This window comes from Globicephala melas, chromosome 2 (genome assembly GCF_963455315.2).
Source record: "Globicephala melas chromosome 2, mGloMel1.2, whole genome shotgun sequence".
Lineage (NCBI taxonomy): Eukaryota > Metazoa > Chordata > Mammalia > Artiodactyla > Delphinidae > Globicephala > Globicephala melas.
This window is the reverse complement of record NC_083315.2, coordinates 127,621,479-127,638,919: the sequence shown is the minus strand read 5'-3', so window position 1 is coordinate 127,638,919 and position 17,441 is coordinate 127,621,479. Positions and strand designations below refer to the sequence as shown.

At 41.9% G+C, this 17,441-nt stretch overlaps 1 protein-coding gene across 5 annotated transcripts in view; it reads left to right on the top strand.

Moving 5' to 3' along the window:
- Positions 1 to 17,441, top strand: part of CDKL1 (cyclin dependent kinase like 1) — a 63,522-nt gene that overhangs the window by 39,358 nt on the left and 6,723 nt on the right. For 4 of the 5 annotated variants that reach the window (XM_060294793.2, XM_060294795.2, XM_060294792.2 and 1 more), the window contains 4 exons: positions 8,248 to 8,320; positions 10,697 to 10,787; positions 11,375 to 11,575; positions 14,437 to 14,519. In XM_060294793.2, the coding sequence (XP_060150776.1) occupies positions 8,248 to 8,320; positions 10,697 to 10,787; positions 11,375 to 11,575; positions 14,437 to 14,519 (448 nt within the window). The remainder of the gene's footprint in view (positions 1 to 8,247; positions 8,321 to 10,696; positions 10,788 to 11,374; positions 11,576 to 14,436; positions 14,520 to 17,441) is intronic. The other variant, XM_060294794.2, reaches the window with a different exon arrangement.

The following is a 17,441-nucleotide window of genomic DNA, read 5'->3' as shown; positions in this document are numbered from 1 at the left end:
TTTGGATTCTCCGATCCTTTAAATGCTATTTCAGAATTTTGCTTGTCATCATTAAGGAGTAAATGTCATTAACTCTGTCAACCAACGATTTTGAAATTCATAGGAAAACTTTATGTTTCAATGTAGAGATCTACAAAATAAAGCTGTACTATAAAATAAAACTTTGTGAGTGTATTCCCAGTAAAAGTGGGTCAGCATCACCTGTGTGACCTTTAGCAAGTTGCTTACAGGTGTCCTGACCTCTAAAAATGAGAGTTTAGTACCAGGTAAAATTTAAGAGAACTTCCAGCTCTACAGTGTTATGAGTTGATGATCACAATACCTAGAGCTCAGAAGACTGCAGTTCCCTTTTAGTTTCATATGTGATCTGTTAGACAATATCAACAGAAGATAATGTGCTAATGCTGACGTTTTTCCTGCCTGATGGCAGGTTGGTCCTCCTTAGGTTTGTACATTTACCCCAAGAATGTCCTGTGATCACTATATTTCCAGGTACAAATTTCTAAAATATAAAGTGGATCATGTCACTCCCCTACATAAGTCATTTAATAGCTCCTCAAAGCTTACTGGTGTGGTAAAAACTCCTAGCATGGGATACAAGATCTCACTCACTCTGCAAGAAACACCCCATTTCCCACCAGTTTTCAATCCCATGGAATCATTTGCATCCTAGGCTTTAGAACACCTGGGTTGCCCTACCTTCCGTTCTCTGCCTGGCAAACTCCTGCTTGCCCTTGGATACAGCTCAAAGATGACCTCCTTATGATATCTACCTTAGGAGACTCGGGAGTTCCTTCCTGTGGTATCCATTACATCTTCTGGAATTATTTATGTTTGCCCAGTAAACTATAAAATCTTCAAGGGCAAGAGCTGTGCCTTCTTCATCTGTGTATCCCCAGTAATTTTTAGCTTAATTCTTGGCACTTGGTATATTCTCAATACTTGCTGTGGAGTGACTGAGTCCTCAAACTGATAAATTGATCCTTAAAGGTGATTTTAAAGAAGAGTAATCATAACAATGTTTTATTTTTCATTTAAAAAGAGTTACTTTGATTAAAAATTTCTAAAACCTAATATTGTCCAAGGAAATTATTAGTACACTGCTAGAGCAACCTGTCCAGAGGGCAGTTTGGCAGTGGGTCTACTTCTGTTAATTTACCACAAGAAAATAATTGAGTATGTGTGTAAATATTTAGTTTAAAAAGTGTCTATTGTTAAAGTATTGTTTATAATAAAAAAATTGGAAACAACTGAAATGTCCCATGATAGAGGATTCGTTAAGTAAATTATAGTATGTCTTTACAATGGAATACAGTGGAGCTGCTAAGAATCATGCTTATAAGATAAAACAAACATTGACATAGAGAAATGTTCATGAGTGGTTGCAAAATGAAGAAAAAATGCTATAATAAAAAAACATATTTCACTTTCATAGAATTTATATATAGGTAGAAAATAAGAAAAGTAATTAATATACATGTTTTAATAGAGATTATCTCTGAATGATGATTGTATAGATATTTTCCACTTTGTTTTTTTAATATTTTCTCCATGTTCCATTTATTACTTTGGCAATGTTTTAATTATTAAAAATAATTCCTGCTAAATCAGACTCAAAGACTTATCTCTACTTTGAATCTGAAATGGATACTAATTTATCTCCTTGTAAGATGTTGATAACTTCTTGAACTCCTTTGGGAGGCTTTTGGAGAAGATTCACATTCATGCTGCTACTAACAAGCAAGTTTATGCCAGAATATGTCCTGTTATAGTGGCATAAATATGTGTCCATTATAATTCCCAGTGCTGTGTTCGTGTTGCTTATGTTTGCTCTCAAACAAGCGTATTCCTTATCTTCTGTAGGACTGAATAGGCCTTGTACTTATTATTCTATTAACTATTGGTCTCTCCTCTGTCAAAGTTTCATAAACAACTGGTTTAGGTGTTCTCTCCTCATTTTTCTGTCCCTGTGTAAGTGCAGCCAGACACTTCACCCATTTTTTTCCTGTGCGTATTCCATTACCACCAGATCCTCCTCTGACTCTCATATAGTTTGTTCAAAGAACATCTGGTGGGTAAAGGGCATTACTACAAGTTTTCAGTTTCTGACAATGGAATTCCAGAACTTTTCTAAAACTCTCTTTTTTAAAGTGATGCATTGTTTGTTGTAAAAATGTCAAGCAACACAGAAACATATAGAAATAAAGTTTGAGAAATGGTTTCCTAATTATTTTTCTATGCATATATGTATTTAAAGAGATTGAACTCTACATACTGTTCATTTTGTAAGTGTGTTTGGGAGCTGTCTCCCTATTCATACCTACATCTCTACTTTTATATTTTTTAAATGGTATCGAATTCCATGGTGCAAATATACCATGGTTTCTTTATTCAACCCCCCCCTTGATAAATATTTAGATTGTTTCTAGTTTTTCTCTAATAATAAGGCTACAGTAAACATAAATATTTCTATAAGATAAATTTCAAAGAACATATTATTTCTATAGGAGCTTGGCCAGCCCTTTCGTCCCCATCTTTGTTGTAACCTTGTGTAGAAATGAAGCTTGAATGGATGTTGATTGCTTGACTTCTTGTAATGTGACAAACATTAGAGGAGCAGTGGTGGAAAGGACCGTTACTGTATGGAGAACCTGGGAAGAGATCCATGGTCTTTCTTTGTCATCTCTCTCTCGTCTCTCTTATTTCTGAAGACGTGTTTAAAATGCAGTTTAATCTGTTCACTTTCACACAGCAGTTGTTTAGGTTTCTCTCTGTTCATTTCAATTTTGTTATCAGGACATTAGGGTCATAGTCCATCCGTTCCAAAACTTGGAAGGAGAGACAGAAGTTTGCTTTCTGGGAGTTATTTTGTGAAACCAACACATTATGCATCAGGGCAGAGATATGCAAAGCATCCTTAAAGGGATAGGAGGCTGCCAGGCTGGTTAGATGTGACTGATTACACATATTTTATCTAAGGATGACAGCTTCCTAATTTGGAGATGGGTGCAACTAAACTGTCTCAGCATAAAGGCAATAACCAGTCAAACTGTGTACTTTCTCTCATTCCAACTCTTTGCTCACCAAACACCATTCTCATTAGAACTTGAGTTTCTCTATGGAATTGCCTACAACGAGAACATAAGCTGGCACTCAGAATTTAAAGATGGATGAATAAATTAGCATTCTAGCTTTATATATCAGGCTAGTAAATTTGTGTAATGTTCGCCTGCCCCTTTGAAATGGATACTGTCTTGGTGTGCTGACAAAACTAAGTGTCTGTATATGAAAACCTGAAGACCATTGTAAAAGGAGCCAGGCTGCTGGCCGCCCTACCAGACGAAGCAGCACATTCTCTGTGTTGCTGTGATGAAATGACTTTTCCCCCCAATTCTGTTCTTCACTTAATATTTTCTCATATGCATTTCTCTCCGCCACGCCCCACCCTCCTGCCCGCCTCTCCTCTCGGCAGGCATGTGGGATCTTAGTTCCCAAACCCAGGATCTAGCCTGCGCCCCCTGCAGTGGAAGCACGGAGTCTTAACCACTGGACCGCCAGGGAAACCCCTCATGTGCGTTTCTAAATATGTTGCAGTATAATTTTTAGATCTATTATTAACTATAAGATATCACATCTAGTTACATTACCATCTAACTGTTCCTCCATTGTTGAATATTGAGGCCATTTTCAGTGTCTTGTCTGATAAATGATTCTATTCTCAAAATCTTCCTACAAAAAGAAGATTTTTCTTCTTTTGCACTTTTTCTTTAGAAGTTCTCAAAATGGGATTATCGGCTCATAGGGTTTGTCAAACTGAACCAATTCACCTTATCACCAATGATGTGGATTTATATATATTTTTTCCTTATAGTCATGCTACTTTGGTTTCTATTATTAAAATATTTGATGAATGAATTCCTTCAAACATACAAGGTAGAAATAATAGCAATCCTACACAAACTCTTTCAGAAAATATAGCAGGAAGAAGTACTTTCCAAATCATATTGTGAGACCACTATAACCTGATACCAAAACTAGATGAGGACTTTTCAAGGAAAGAAAATGACAGGTGAATATCCCTTGTGAACTTAGGTGTAAAAAACCTTAGCAAATTAAATCTAGCAATGTAATGTAATAAAAATAGTGATGTACTGCTATTTCTTGATGTATTAATTTTTAGACATTTTTAGACATTATCTACAGACTATTCTGATAGATGAGGATTTAGCTCTCTTACACCATTATTTCCTCTGCTTCCCCTTCTCCCCCCAAGTAGTTACATTAAAATTTTATTAATTCAGCGTTCACTGTTCCCATTATTATGCCTGTAAATATTACTTATAGCTGAGCATTTTACCATACTAGGGTTTCTTTTTGTATTTTTTCTGCAAATTATATTTGCCTTGCTTTTTAAATTTGCTTAGTATTCTATTGCTAACTTTTTCCACTCTTTTTAATAGTCTCTCAGCATACTTTTCCACAGGATAATCAAATCAGGTAATCCATTAGTTCACTTTTTTGCCCCCTTGGTGATATCCTGCCTTTAGACCCCCATTCTCCATCTGTTTGGCTTGCTGTTCTCCAAGCCCGCTGACCAGCTGTCCTCCTGGGACTTCCCTTTGCTGTCATCCTTTGAATCCCCTCTTGGAATTTCTCTGTAGTTTGATTCACCACTTCCTGGATCTCCGGTCTTCCTCTTTCTGGGTTTGCTTACTTAGTGTGGCCAAGGATCTCTGTCTCCAATTGGCTAAAATGATGGTACAGTCACACAGAAATCTAGACCACAGATATTTCTAATGATACCCCCTTACTCCTTGGAGGAGTAACATAAAAGGAAGCTTTTATGTTCCTGGGGGTGAAACAAAGTCCCCAAAGCAGGCAGGAGGAGTGCCGTGAGGTCACACTGGTGGAGGACCCAGGAGTGCACTTCTCCTGCACCTCTTCCCACGAGTGGAAGATGGATTCCATTCCACCCTCCCTGGAGGGAGTACCTCTGTCAAGTTGGACCACAGCTCAGTGGGCTCCAGAGGGACAGCTGTAGCTCTCACCTGCTGTCACCATGTCTTGTCTTGTACTTTTATTTTCCCAAAGATACTGTAAGCTGTCTTAGGGTGAGATGATGTCTTATTATATTTAGATTGAACTTCAGTGTCGTTCTAGTTAGGTTTTAGGAGAGAGTGAAATAGATGGGTGTGTTTAATCCACCATCTTAACCCAGAAGTCCTTTGAAGCACTTTTATCAGTTGGCTTCAGTGACACTGTGTTCTCTTGAGTGTCATCTTAGTTCACTTGGTGTTCAACCCCAGTCTCTTGCTGGGTCCCCCTCCTCTTTCTGATCTCTACATGTTGCAGGGCCTCAGGGCTTGACCTTCTCTTCTTTTTTCTGGATTCATTCTTTAGGTGGCTTCATCCACTCCTAGGCCTGTAAATCCCATCATTATGCTTATGCTTCCCAAATTTATCCCTCTGGACCTTCCTTCTGAATTCAGAACTCCTTTCCCAGAGTCTTCCCTTGCATGGCTGAGAAGCATCTCACCCATCCACCCTCCCTTCCCCTCCCCGGATTCTCCCCAAGCATTCTCCACAGTAAAGGGCCCCACCATAAACCAGCAACTTAGGCTAATTACTTGGTGTCATTCCTTGATTTCTCTCTGAATCTCACATCCAATCTCTCAGAAAATCCTGAAGACTCTATTTTTAAAATATAGTCCAAATTGGGCCGCTTCTCATCACCTTAACCACTCCGTCAGATGTTGTCCTAAGCAGAAAAGCTTTCTGGAGCATGTGTATAAGATAGCACCCTTTTCAGCACAGCGCCCTCTGTACATATGTGAGTATCCAGTCCCAGTGAGGCGCCACAGAATAGATTCTATTTTTCTTCCTTTCCATATCTGTAACTCCCTCCACCAACAGTGAAAAACCTGGTTCCTATCATCCCTCAGCTAAAAGGGGTCTTAGAGATAGAATCTGAGGCCCTGGCATTCCAGAGCAGAAACAGAGTAATCAAGAAGTGAAGTGAGGGGCTTCCCTGGTGGTCCAGTGAGTGGAACTCCGTGCTCCCGATGCAGTAGGTCTGGGTTTGATCCCCCGTCGGGGAACTAGATCCCTCATGCATGTGCAACTAAGAGTCTGCATGCCGCAACTAAGAAGTCTGCATGCTGCAACTGAAAGATCACGCATGCCCAGCGAGGATCCTGCTTGCCGAAGCTGAGACCGGCTCAGCCTAAATAAATAAATAATAAAATATATATATTAAAAAAAAGTGGACTGAGTAGCTGACCGAAGACGACACTAGGTAGCTTGAACAGAATTTTTACGTTTGAAAACTGTGTAACAAGGTGCTTAGTGTTAGAGGAGCGCTAGTGATATGCTATTATAATTTACTTTTAAATGCTCTTTTTGCGTAATTTCTTTTTTTTTTTTTTTTTCCGCGGCACGCGGGCCTCTCACTGCTGTGGTCCCTCCCGCCGCGGAGCACAGGCTCCGGATGTGCAGGCTCAGCGGCCATGGCTCACGGGCCCAGCCTCTCCACGGCATGTGGGATCCTCCCGGACCGGGGCGTGAACCCGTCTCCCCCGCATCAGCAGGCGGACTCTCAACCACTGCGCCACCAGGGAAGCCCCGTAATTTCTTTTGGGAAATGTTCTTAGAGACTAAAATTGCCTGGTACTGAATAACCTTATATTAATACTTAATTCATTACATAATCAACATATATTCTATTTTTTTCTGGGTAAAAAATTGAGGCTGGGGGAAAGCATGTCCCCTGAAATGTCCTCTTCTTAGTTGTATCTTTCTAGGCCTTCTTTCTAGACAGGTGAGATTTTCTGGCATCTGTACCTTAATGTCGCTAGAATAAGGAAGGGAATTTGGAGAAAAGCTACTTCAGCCCAGGAATGTCCCAGCTCTTCTTCATGGAAGTGGCCTCTTCATTTCCTCCACATTGTCCCACTGTTCCAGCTTCCCCTTATCTGCTTGAAAGGATTTCCTGAACATCTGGCTTGTGACAACAGTGGCCTCATAGCCCCTCCCGGAGGCTGGAAGTGACTTTTTTGGGTCACCTTGACACAAGTACTCCAGAACTTCCTCCCTGGTGTACATATTAGTTCTGGCTGAGGATCACAACATTGTTTAATGTTGGATTTGTAAAAACAGTTAAGTCTAACTGGTGGGCGGGGGTCTTTGAAAATAAATGTACTCTCTCTGTAGTTCGTTTTGCTCATTGCCTAATATATTTTTAAAAAAATGCTCTCAGAGCAGGTACCGTTTTCTGATTCACACAAAGGACCTACTGGGGCCACTGTTTGCCCTGGTTATGTAAGCTTAGAGTCAGGGAGCAAGTGCTGGGAGCAGTGGCATGAGGTTTAGATGCTGTAATAGAGGACAGGGCAGGGAGATGTGAACAGGATGCAGCCAGCTACCAGAGAGGAACGGTGTGAGGAAAGAACCAAGATGCCTATGTGGGCGTCTACTTATTATGACCTTCTGTTGCCTAGTGTGCAATGTAAACCTCTTCCTTACCATCAGTAAAATCTTCATTACCTTAAAAAAAAAGTGCTGGGGCTTCCCTGGTGGCACAGTGGTTGGGAGTCCGCCTGCCAATGCAGGGGTCACGGGTTCAATCCCTGGTCCGGGAAGATCCCACATGCCATGAAGCCTAGAGGGGAGCCCGTGTGCCCCAAAGAAGACCCAATGCAAGCATGAATAATAATAATAATAAAAAAAGTGCTGCCTAGGGAATCTGAAGAAACCATGTGCCCACCTGTGGAAGATGAGTTCTGCTTCAAGGCCATCAGTTGGGGCAACTTGAAAAAATAAACAGCATTTTTCATGCTTGATATTTACTAATAACTTGCCATCAACAAAAAGCTCCTTTTTTGTTACCTGCCTGGTAACTTGAGACGGAGCTCAAGTCACCAGGCAGGTTCCCGGTGGTGCCACAGATGTTCGAGGTAGGTGGTCTTAAGTACTCGTTGAAATCCCTGTGGGTCTTCCTGGTCCCTCCCTATAGACGTAGATGTTACATTGTTGTTACCTTGCTGTCCCTGGAATTCAGCAGTGTTCTGATCATGTGTTCTCTACGCTTTGGACCCCTGGAATGCCTGTCGCATGAGTTAGATGACTGTATGTGTGACCTAGGATTTTCCACTACTTAAGCCTGTCTTGGTTTGCTTTTTTCCTTTTTTGAGCTGAATTCCATGGCAACACTAAAGAATGTGTCTGTGTTGCTTTTTTTTTTTTTAATAGGGTACCAGAACATCTTGTGAAGAGCATAACTTGGCAGACATTGCAAGCCGTAAATTTTTGCCATAAACACAATGTAAGTCTCATGATCTCCCTCTAAAAACCAGAAGGCTGCCCTTAAGCTGAGGTGGAGCCTTTGTACAAAGTTTATATCATACTTTTGTGGATAGAATTTTTTACCCAAATCTTCGTAAGCCTGGTTGGGGTAAGTAGACGCTAAAAATGCCAACGTAGCTAGTCCTTCTTGTTCAGGTTTTAAAGATGCATTTTTATGATTTTAAGAAAGTAGTTATTTTTACGTTGCTTAGGAACTGCTCAGATATAAGGTAGGATCCCATTCACTTGGAGTCCGTGTTGGTCTGGAACCCTCAAAATACTCTGAAATTGGGGAGGGGAACCCCAGGTGGCTCATGCTTGTTGAGGGCAGTACGTGGAGTCTCAGGTGCCATGCACACGTACTAGTGTCTGCGTTGGTGAGATAGAGGTGCCAAGTCTGCAACAAAGCAGCCAGTGGAAACCTCTAGCACTCCCAGCCACAGCGAGGCTGGCGGGAAGCACAGTGGACCGCTGCCCAGGTGGTGTGACTTCACAGATGCTGGGAACCCTGCTGTTCCTTCCAATACAACATGGCCCAGTCCCTGTGCACAGAAGCCAGACTCCAACATCAGAGCTTCATTTTGGCCACAAGGGCAATTTACCGCAATATGTCATCCTGACAACAGCCAGGGTCCAATTTCACTGGTGGGGCTGAATCCCCTTCCTCACGCTGTTCTAAATGTTTTTTTTTTTCCCCTGAAGCTGCCTTCCCAGAGAAGCAAATATGAGAGTAGGCGGCACTTCTCCCGGCTGTTCCTCCACCTAGCTCACGGCTACAGTCCTTGTCCAAATGCATGCATAGCAGGGAGCGTGGACACCTTATAGGTACTGTGAGTGAGGGCTAACAGTTTCCTGAGAGCAGGTTTTAGGATGGGGGAGCAAGAGAGGCTGCAGAAAGGCCCTGGTGGGGAAAAGCAGAGACACTAAGAACAAATATATCCGCATACCACAGTTCCCTGGAGAGCCCCTGAAGCTGTTTGGCCACATGTGCATTGGGGGGAGGGTTGTAGAAACTTGTAAAGAATTCCCAGAGCAGAATAGGAGCACATTCTTGCTTACGAGTACTTCTGACCATCTGTCATCATGATATTCAGGGGTGTACCCATTTATAGTAATATTTGAAGCCAGTGGTTAAAAAAAAAGTGGAGATCTCAGAGCCATTATTTGCTGAGAATCAGATAGATTGTAATAAAATAATTCAGTTATTTCCCCCCAGTTTTTCCAGAATAATAAATACCCATGGGGAAACACAGTGAGGTCTCACCCCGAAGATTCTTTGGAGTGAGAACTAGGCCAGGCCCAAGAGGAAACTCTGTCATCTCTCCAGATTCTAGAGAGTCAAGATCATCCCAGGGTATCAGCCATGAAGTCTCCAACATTCTCCTCCAGAGAGGAAAACACTTGGAAGAAGGGAAGGTTATTAGGAACCTGAACAGTACTATGACCCCACGGTTGTTTTTATGTAATTTTAATTAGGTTGTTGATTTGTTCCTTGCCAAAAAATTGTTATTTAATAAGAAAATCATGTGAAGATTCTTAAACATTCTTCCAGCATCACCCTGTTAAGCAATGTCAGCTGTAGTCTGGAAACCACAGGTGATTTGTGTCTAAACTCTGGCATGGGGACTACATCCCGTGGGGTGGAGGCACAGAAAGAAGGCTGGATGTGTGTGGGACGGAGCTGACATCTAGCGACCCCCCAGAGGGTGAGCACTGCCTGCTCTTATTTATCTGGTGGGGACGAATGTCAGAGCTGGAAGGGAGGTCTCTTGGCAAGCTGCTGCTTCCCGCCCTTCTCTTTCCCAGCTTATCTCAGTAGGCCCAGGGCTTGTCCTGTTTACCAGGCGGAATGTGTTCTGTTCTCAGTTAAACAACTGGATTGTGAATTCTGCTTAGGCACCAACTTGCAGCTCCTGCAGCCATGCTGCAGGCCTCACCCAGAGCCTTTTAACATTTTCCCTGTCACCTAAGGTAGCCAGATTAAATACAGGACACCCAGTTAAATGTGAATTTCAGGTGAACAATCATAACACTTTAGTATAAATATGTCCCAAACATTACGTGGGGCATACTTATACTAAAAAATTATTTGTTGTTTATCTGGCTACCCTACTTTCATTTTTCCTTTCACACTTGTTGGTCTTTAGGGACCCTTCAGGAATCTGGGCTGACTCAGGCTGTGATGGGTATGGTACTAGGTTTATTTTAGGCTGCTGTTCTGTAGTCTGTTTTCCAAAAGGCCAGTGAGAGGTTCAAACGATTTCTCAAATATTTGCTAAATATTCATATGTTTTATTTAGTCCATGTATTGTAGTTGCTCCTTTCTAATCTGCTTTGGTTTGGTGTTTGTGATTAGTGCATACACAGAGACGTAAAGCCAGAAAACATCCTCGTCACAAAACATTCTGTGATTAAGCTTTGCGACTTTGGATTCGCTCGGCTTTTGAGTGAGTATTGAAGTTTTCTTTAGTTAAGTGTCAAAGCTGGAAAGATTTTTAATATGATAAAGAATCTACATGTTATAGAAAGCTGGTTCCTGTATATTTAGGGCATAAGCTTGCTATAAATTACACGTCTGCAATTAATTGAAAACATGTCGATATACACTGGTTTAAAATGTATGCTATCTGTAAATTTTACCACAGTAAAGTGCTTATTAAAAAGTATGTTAGCCTCCTGGTTTCTACCATGTTTTGCTAAAATAGTACATTTTAGAACTACTGTTTTAGAAGAGTGGTTTTCAACCTCGGCTGTAGATTAGAATCATCTGGGAAACTATAAACTCTAACTATAAAAACTATACTGATACCCCTCCAGGGATTCTGGTTTAATTGGGCTGGGGGGGTACCCAAACATCAGTAATTTTTAAAATACTGTATTCCAAGTGATTTTAATGTGCACCCAGTATTATGAACCACTGATTTAGGAAAGCCACAGATGGAACACAAGCTTGATTTCTCAGGTCTTCCCCCTCCTGGTTTTGATTCCTCGCTTGCACTGCTCTCTCTGTTTTCCATGTCCCATCACTGGCCAGCTGGACCGAGTGACTACTACACAGACTATGTGGCCACCAGGTGGTACCGCTCCCCAGAGCTGTTGGTGGGGGACATGCAGTACGGCCCCCCAGTAGACGTTTGGGCAATTGGCTGTGTCTTTGCTGAGCTGCTGTCAGGAGTGCCTCTGTGGCCCGGAAAATCAGATGTGGATCAGCTCTATCTGATTAGGAAAACCTTGGGTAAGTGGTGTTTCTGTCCCGCCTTTTGGAAACTGGATAGTTTTACCCGTGTCAGTGCTGGGCAGAGCCAAGTTCCTAGTCTCATCTAATGCCCTTTACAGTCACAAAGAGGGAAAGTCTCAATGAAATGGCTCCATTAACGGTCCAGGTTTGTTTTAAGAAAAAGAATCAGCGATTTTGAGTATGTTCTAATTGTCCAAAAAGACACAAGATTCTCTCTTCAACATAGTTTGGATCAAGTTAAACTCCGAAGAATGATGATAGCAACAATAAAAACATACATTTCTATAAGAGCCTAGCAGTCTACAGAATGCTGTTGTGTTTCGCTTCATTTATTATGATGTGGTAATTCATTCTCTGGATGTCCTTGACTCCAGCCTGTCAGGCTAGTTCGGATTATTCAGATGCTATTTAGAAGATGCTCAACCTTCTAAGTGTCGGGAAGAAAGCCTGGTTCTTCTTATGTCACCCTTCTTGTTTTACTTTCCCACCCCCAAAGTCCTTTCCTTTGTTTCTACTCTTGGGGAATAGCGGGGAGGAGAAGAGGGGGAAGGAAGGGACAGATGAACAGATCTGTGAGCAGTCATTGATCCCTTCAGAAGTCAGGGAGTTGAGCTATGACTCCCAGTTTGAAGCAAACTTTTTTCCCTTGAAACTCATGTAGCATCTGCTGTTGCCATGTCTTGTCTTGTACTTGTGTCTTGTGCTTGCATCATTCCAAAGGTGCTGTAAGCTGCCTGAGGCTGAGATCCTGTCTTTTATTTCTATTTATCCTCCACCAACATCTGCACACAGTAGGCAGTAAGTATTTGCTGGTAGCTTTTGCTGAGTGACATGTAAGTCACCTTGGAGCCCTGCCAGGGGCACTGTGTTTTCCCAGTGATTTTTGGGCACTATGTCCATGTCCTACCCCCCAGCTCTCCGGTGGAAGAAGGTTATTAAGGTACAGACAATGTGCTCATGAGGAAAGGAAGCTCACTGAGACCTGGGACAAGGCATTAGAGAGCATATTTTGTCGGCTCGTCCAAAATGGGCAAGGACAGCAGTTTTTGGATTTGAGTGAAAGGTAAAGTTCCGAGACAAACTGGTAAATTTAGCCAACTTGATACCCTGAGGTTGGAACTCCAGCCCAGTCCAATAGCAGCGTTTCCGGGGCCCTGGCTGGCAGGCTTTCACTGTTCACTCTGCTCTGGGAAGTGGGCCTGGGTGTGCCAGGGGTGCCCTTCTGAGCATCTCCATCTGTTCTCTGAACAAAATTCCTCTTCAGATGTCATATCCCTGGAATTTTACATGAGGGCGATTTTAGCTTATTTGGCTGAAATGTGGGCAGGTGAGCCTCACATAATCCCCCAGAATATGGAAATGCTCCTTTTGTTTTATTACTTCACATCTTTAGTGCTTCTAGACAGTACATAAAGTGGGATTTCCAAGTGATTGCTATTTGGTAAAACAAGTAAAGGTGGTTCCAATTTGGAAACAGATTCCTTCTAGCTAGATTTTTCATGCTTTGTTTCCTCCCTCCCTCCTTCCCTTTCTGTGCTCCTTTCCAAACCCTAACCCTTCCTTTCTCAGATATTTATTGAGTGCTTGCTACGTGTCAGGCACTGTTCTAAGTGCTAGGCCAATACACTTTTATCTCGACCCATCAGTATTCAGTGAATATGATTTTGATTTGTGGTTGTTGCACTTTTGCTAATTTTTAAAATTTAATTTAATTTATTTTTTATGCAGCAGGTTCTTATTACTTATCTGTTTTATACATATTGGTGTATACATGTCAATCCCAATCTCCCAATTCATACCACCACCACCACCACCCCCCGCCGCTTCCTCCCCTTGGTGTCCATACGTTTGTTACATCTGTGTCTCTATTTCTGCTCTGCAAATGGTTCATCTGTACCATTTTTCTAGGTTCCACAAATATGCATTAATATACGATATTTGTTTTTCTCTTTCTTTCACTCTGTATTACAGTCTCTAGGTCCATCCATGTCTATACAAATGACCCAGTTTCCTTCCTTTTTATGGCTGAATAATCTTCCATTGTATACATGTACCACATCTTCTTTATCCATTCGCCTGTTGATGGGCATTTAGGTTGCTTCCATGTACTGGCTATCGTAAATAGTGCTGCAGTGCACATTGGGGTGCGTGTATCTTTTTGAATTATAGTTTTCTCAGGGTATACGCCCAGTAGTGGGATTGCTGGGTCATATGGTAGTTCTAGTTTTAGTTTTTTAAGGAGCCTCCATACTGTTCTCCATAGTGGCTGTATCAATTTACATTCCCACCAACAGTGCAAGAGGGTTCCCTTTTCTCCACACCCTCTCCAGCATACTTTCGCTATTTAAAAAAAGCCATTATTTGTTAGTGTGTGTATGTGTGTGTGCACGCACACGCTTCTGAGTTGTTTGGTTTGGACTCCTCAAACATTTTGTGAACCTTTGAGGGGCAAGAACGTTGCAGCCTTTAGTTTCCGTTCATGCCTTCTCTGTGCCTAACACAGTACTCCACCCACTGTGGGTCTCGGCACAGTTTGTTGAAAGTTCCCTCAGTGCCTCTCCCTCTGATTGGAGAAGCAAATTGCAGCCTTTGTAGGTATAGGCACTGACCAACATAGCACCAGTGGAAGGAAACCATAGAGCAGTGCTTGCTAACTGATCTAATTTTCTTTGAGAGGATGAAAAAGACTTTATTTTCTATTTATTTATTTTTTGTGGGTTTGTTTTGGGGTTTTTTTTAAATTTTTATTGATGTATAGTTGATTTATAATATCATGTTAATTTCAGGGAGCTATACTCAGTATTTTGTAATATATACAACCTATCTAATTTTACCTTTCTCTTTCTTCTTGTCCAAAGGAGACCTCATTCCTAGGCACCATCAAGTATTTAGCACAAATCAGTACTTCAGTGGGGTAAAAATTCCAGACCCTGAAGATATGGTGAGTGACCCACTTTGGAAAGAGCTCTGCATGTCAGAGCTAAGGTTACCAGGGTGTTTAAGGGGGATCATTCTCACTCGATGAATGTACATGAGGAGTTGCAGGCTAACTAGGTTTTGGTAGTTATGCACCAGCCTGAGCCCCATGGTCCACTTGGCAATGGAAGATCAGTCTAAGAGTAAAAAAGAAAACTGGGACAAATTGACTAGCAAGATCATGGCCTTCAGTGCTAAGTTACAGATTGCTGATAGAGCTTAGCCAGCATCTTGGACAGGAATGCAGAGCTACCTGCCCCAGCCTCACCTGTCCTTCATCATTTTCAGCAGTGGAAGCTATGAAGCTCAGAGCCAATTAACTTTTAGACAATGACTCATCCAGGGAAAATCCAGCGTTGTCCAAACCCCCTACTCTACTGCGCTTTCACTCCCAGACTGGGGGAAAACGGTGATGAACTTGCTTGGCCAGCCTTACTCTCATACCTGTCCCCTATGGCCAATGTGTGGAAAACACATTTTTCAAAAATTGAAGAAAATTTAAAACATGCATATCCTAACCCACTTTCAAGAATTTATTCCAATGAAACTATTAGACAAAAGCATAAAGATATGACATTCTTTTTTTTAATTGGGGTATAGTTGGTTTACAGTGTTGTGTTAGTGTCTACTGTACAGCAAAGTGGAGTTCCCTGTGCTATACAGCAGGTTCTCATTTTATACATATTAGTGTATATGTGTCAATCCCAGTCTCCCAGTTCATCCCACCACCACCCCTTTTCCCCCTTGGTGTCCATACGTTTGTTCTCTACATCTCTGTCTCTGTTTCTACCTTGCAAATCGGTTCACCTGTACCATTTTTCTAGATTCCACATATATGCGTTAATATACGATATTTGTTTTTCTCTTTCTGACTTACTTCACTCTGTATGACAGTCTCTAGGTCCATCCACATCTCTACAAATGACCCAGTTTCATTCCTGTTTATGGCTGAATAATATTCCATCATATATATATATACCACATCTTCTTTATCCTGTCATCTGTTGATGGACATTTAGGTTGCTTCAGTGACCTGGCTATTGTAAATTGAGCTGCAATGAACATTGGGGTGCATGTGTCGTTTTGAATTGTGTCGTCTCAGGGTATATGCCCAGAAGTGGGATTGCTGTGTCATAGGGTAATTCTATTTTTAGTTTTTTAAGGAACCTTCATACCGTTCTCCATAGTGGCTCTATCAGTTTACATTCCCACCAACAGTGCAAGAGGGTTCCCTTTTCTCCACATCCTCTCCAGCATTTATTGTTTGTAGATTTTCTGATGATGCCCAATCTAACCGGTGTGAGGTGATAACTAATTGTAGTTTCGATTTGCATTTCTCATGACATTCTTTAATAGAAATCATTTCCTTTAGTGTTCCATCAGTGGGGAATTAATTAAATAAGTTATGGTATGTCCTTACAATAGAAGTACCACATAGCTAATAAAAATAGATTCGTATGTAATCACCTAAAAAAATGTCCGCAACATATTGCTAAATGAAAAAGAAAGTTACAAAACAGTATATATAATTTGACATAAAATTAATAAATATTTAATAAATATACACATTTACATGTATAAATATAAAATAATATGACAACCTCTGGAAAATCAGGCAAAGATTTTTACGTTAGTGAAATAAATGGCTGCAAAGATATATACCAAAATATTAACAGTGAATGTCTCTTTGTGGTGGGATGATTTGCTTCTTTCTTTATGGTTTTTTAATATTTTCAAAAGTCTTCTAATGAGCCTGTATTATACTCAGAAACATTTCTGAGCACAGTTAAGGTCTGTGAGATCCTGAGTTCCTACTGCCTAAGGAAGGTACTTTCAAACGGAAACTAACCCTTCTCCATTACTCAGTTTCCAGATGGAAGGTCCATCCAGTTCCACTGGAGCTGTCTGTTCTCCCAACCTCTTGGCCTGTCCTGCAGTGAAGTCTCCCACCTCCCACTTCCCCGCCACCCCTGCTCCTGCAGCGCTAGGAATAGGAAAAGTGGGGCAGCTGGGAGCCTGCGGGGCCGCAGAAGCAGGAATGACACCTGACATATGGGAGGTGACCCAGCCGGCTCCCTTGTGACCTGGACGTTCCCAGTTTCACGCTAAATATCCCTTAGCGATTTCCTGTTCGCTTTTCTACCGGGGAAGCCTCCGAAACAACCCAGGTTTCATCAGTTTCATCAGTGTAAAAGGCTTCCTATGGTTTCCCAGAGGTTGTGCTGCAGGCGATTTCCTGTTGACAGAAACACAGGAAGAAGTGGGGGGGCTGTGCTGGTTGAACATCTGTGCCCCAGTCCCTCTGCGGGTCAGCAACCCTGCCCCAGAGAGGCCTGCTTGCTTCTGAGGCAGGGAAACCGGCTAAGCAGGCGGGATGGGCCCATCCTATCGCAGCCAACCAGCCGGCCTCGTCCCAGGCGTCCTTGCTGAGACAGCAGGGCTCAATGTCAGCAATGTCAAGGCAATCCCCAGAGATGCTCAGATTCAACACACAGAAATAGCAAGAGAAATAGTTTAGCTATGGGGGTGGAGAGGGCCGCTCTCAAAGGCTGATACAAACCCGCTTTAGGATTTTTTTTTTCCCTGTTGGTCTGAAGAGCCTCAGTTTTGGAGTTTCCTATCTCTTATTAGTGATGAATAACTGCACACTCAGGAATTGGTTGTTGTTGGCTGGTTCCCCTGTCCCAAGTAACACTGTGCTCTTAATCTTGATGGCAGCACCAGGGAACTGCCATCTTTAAACACACAACACACCTGGTCATTTATTTGACTCCGCTTGGCTAGCTCTTAATTTCTCAGCTCCCCTCCTCTTTAGCCTCTTTATCAGCTGTATATCTCTTTAACTGGCCTGTCTGCCTGACATAGGCATTCCTTCTACTTTATAGTG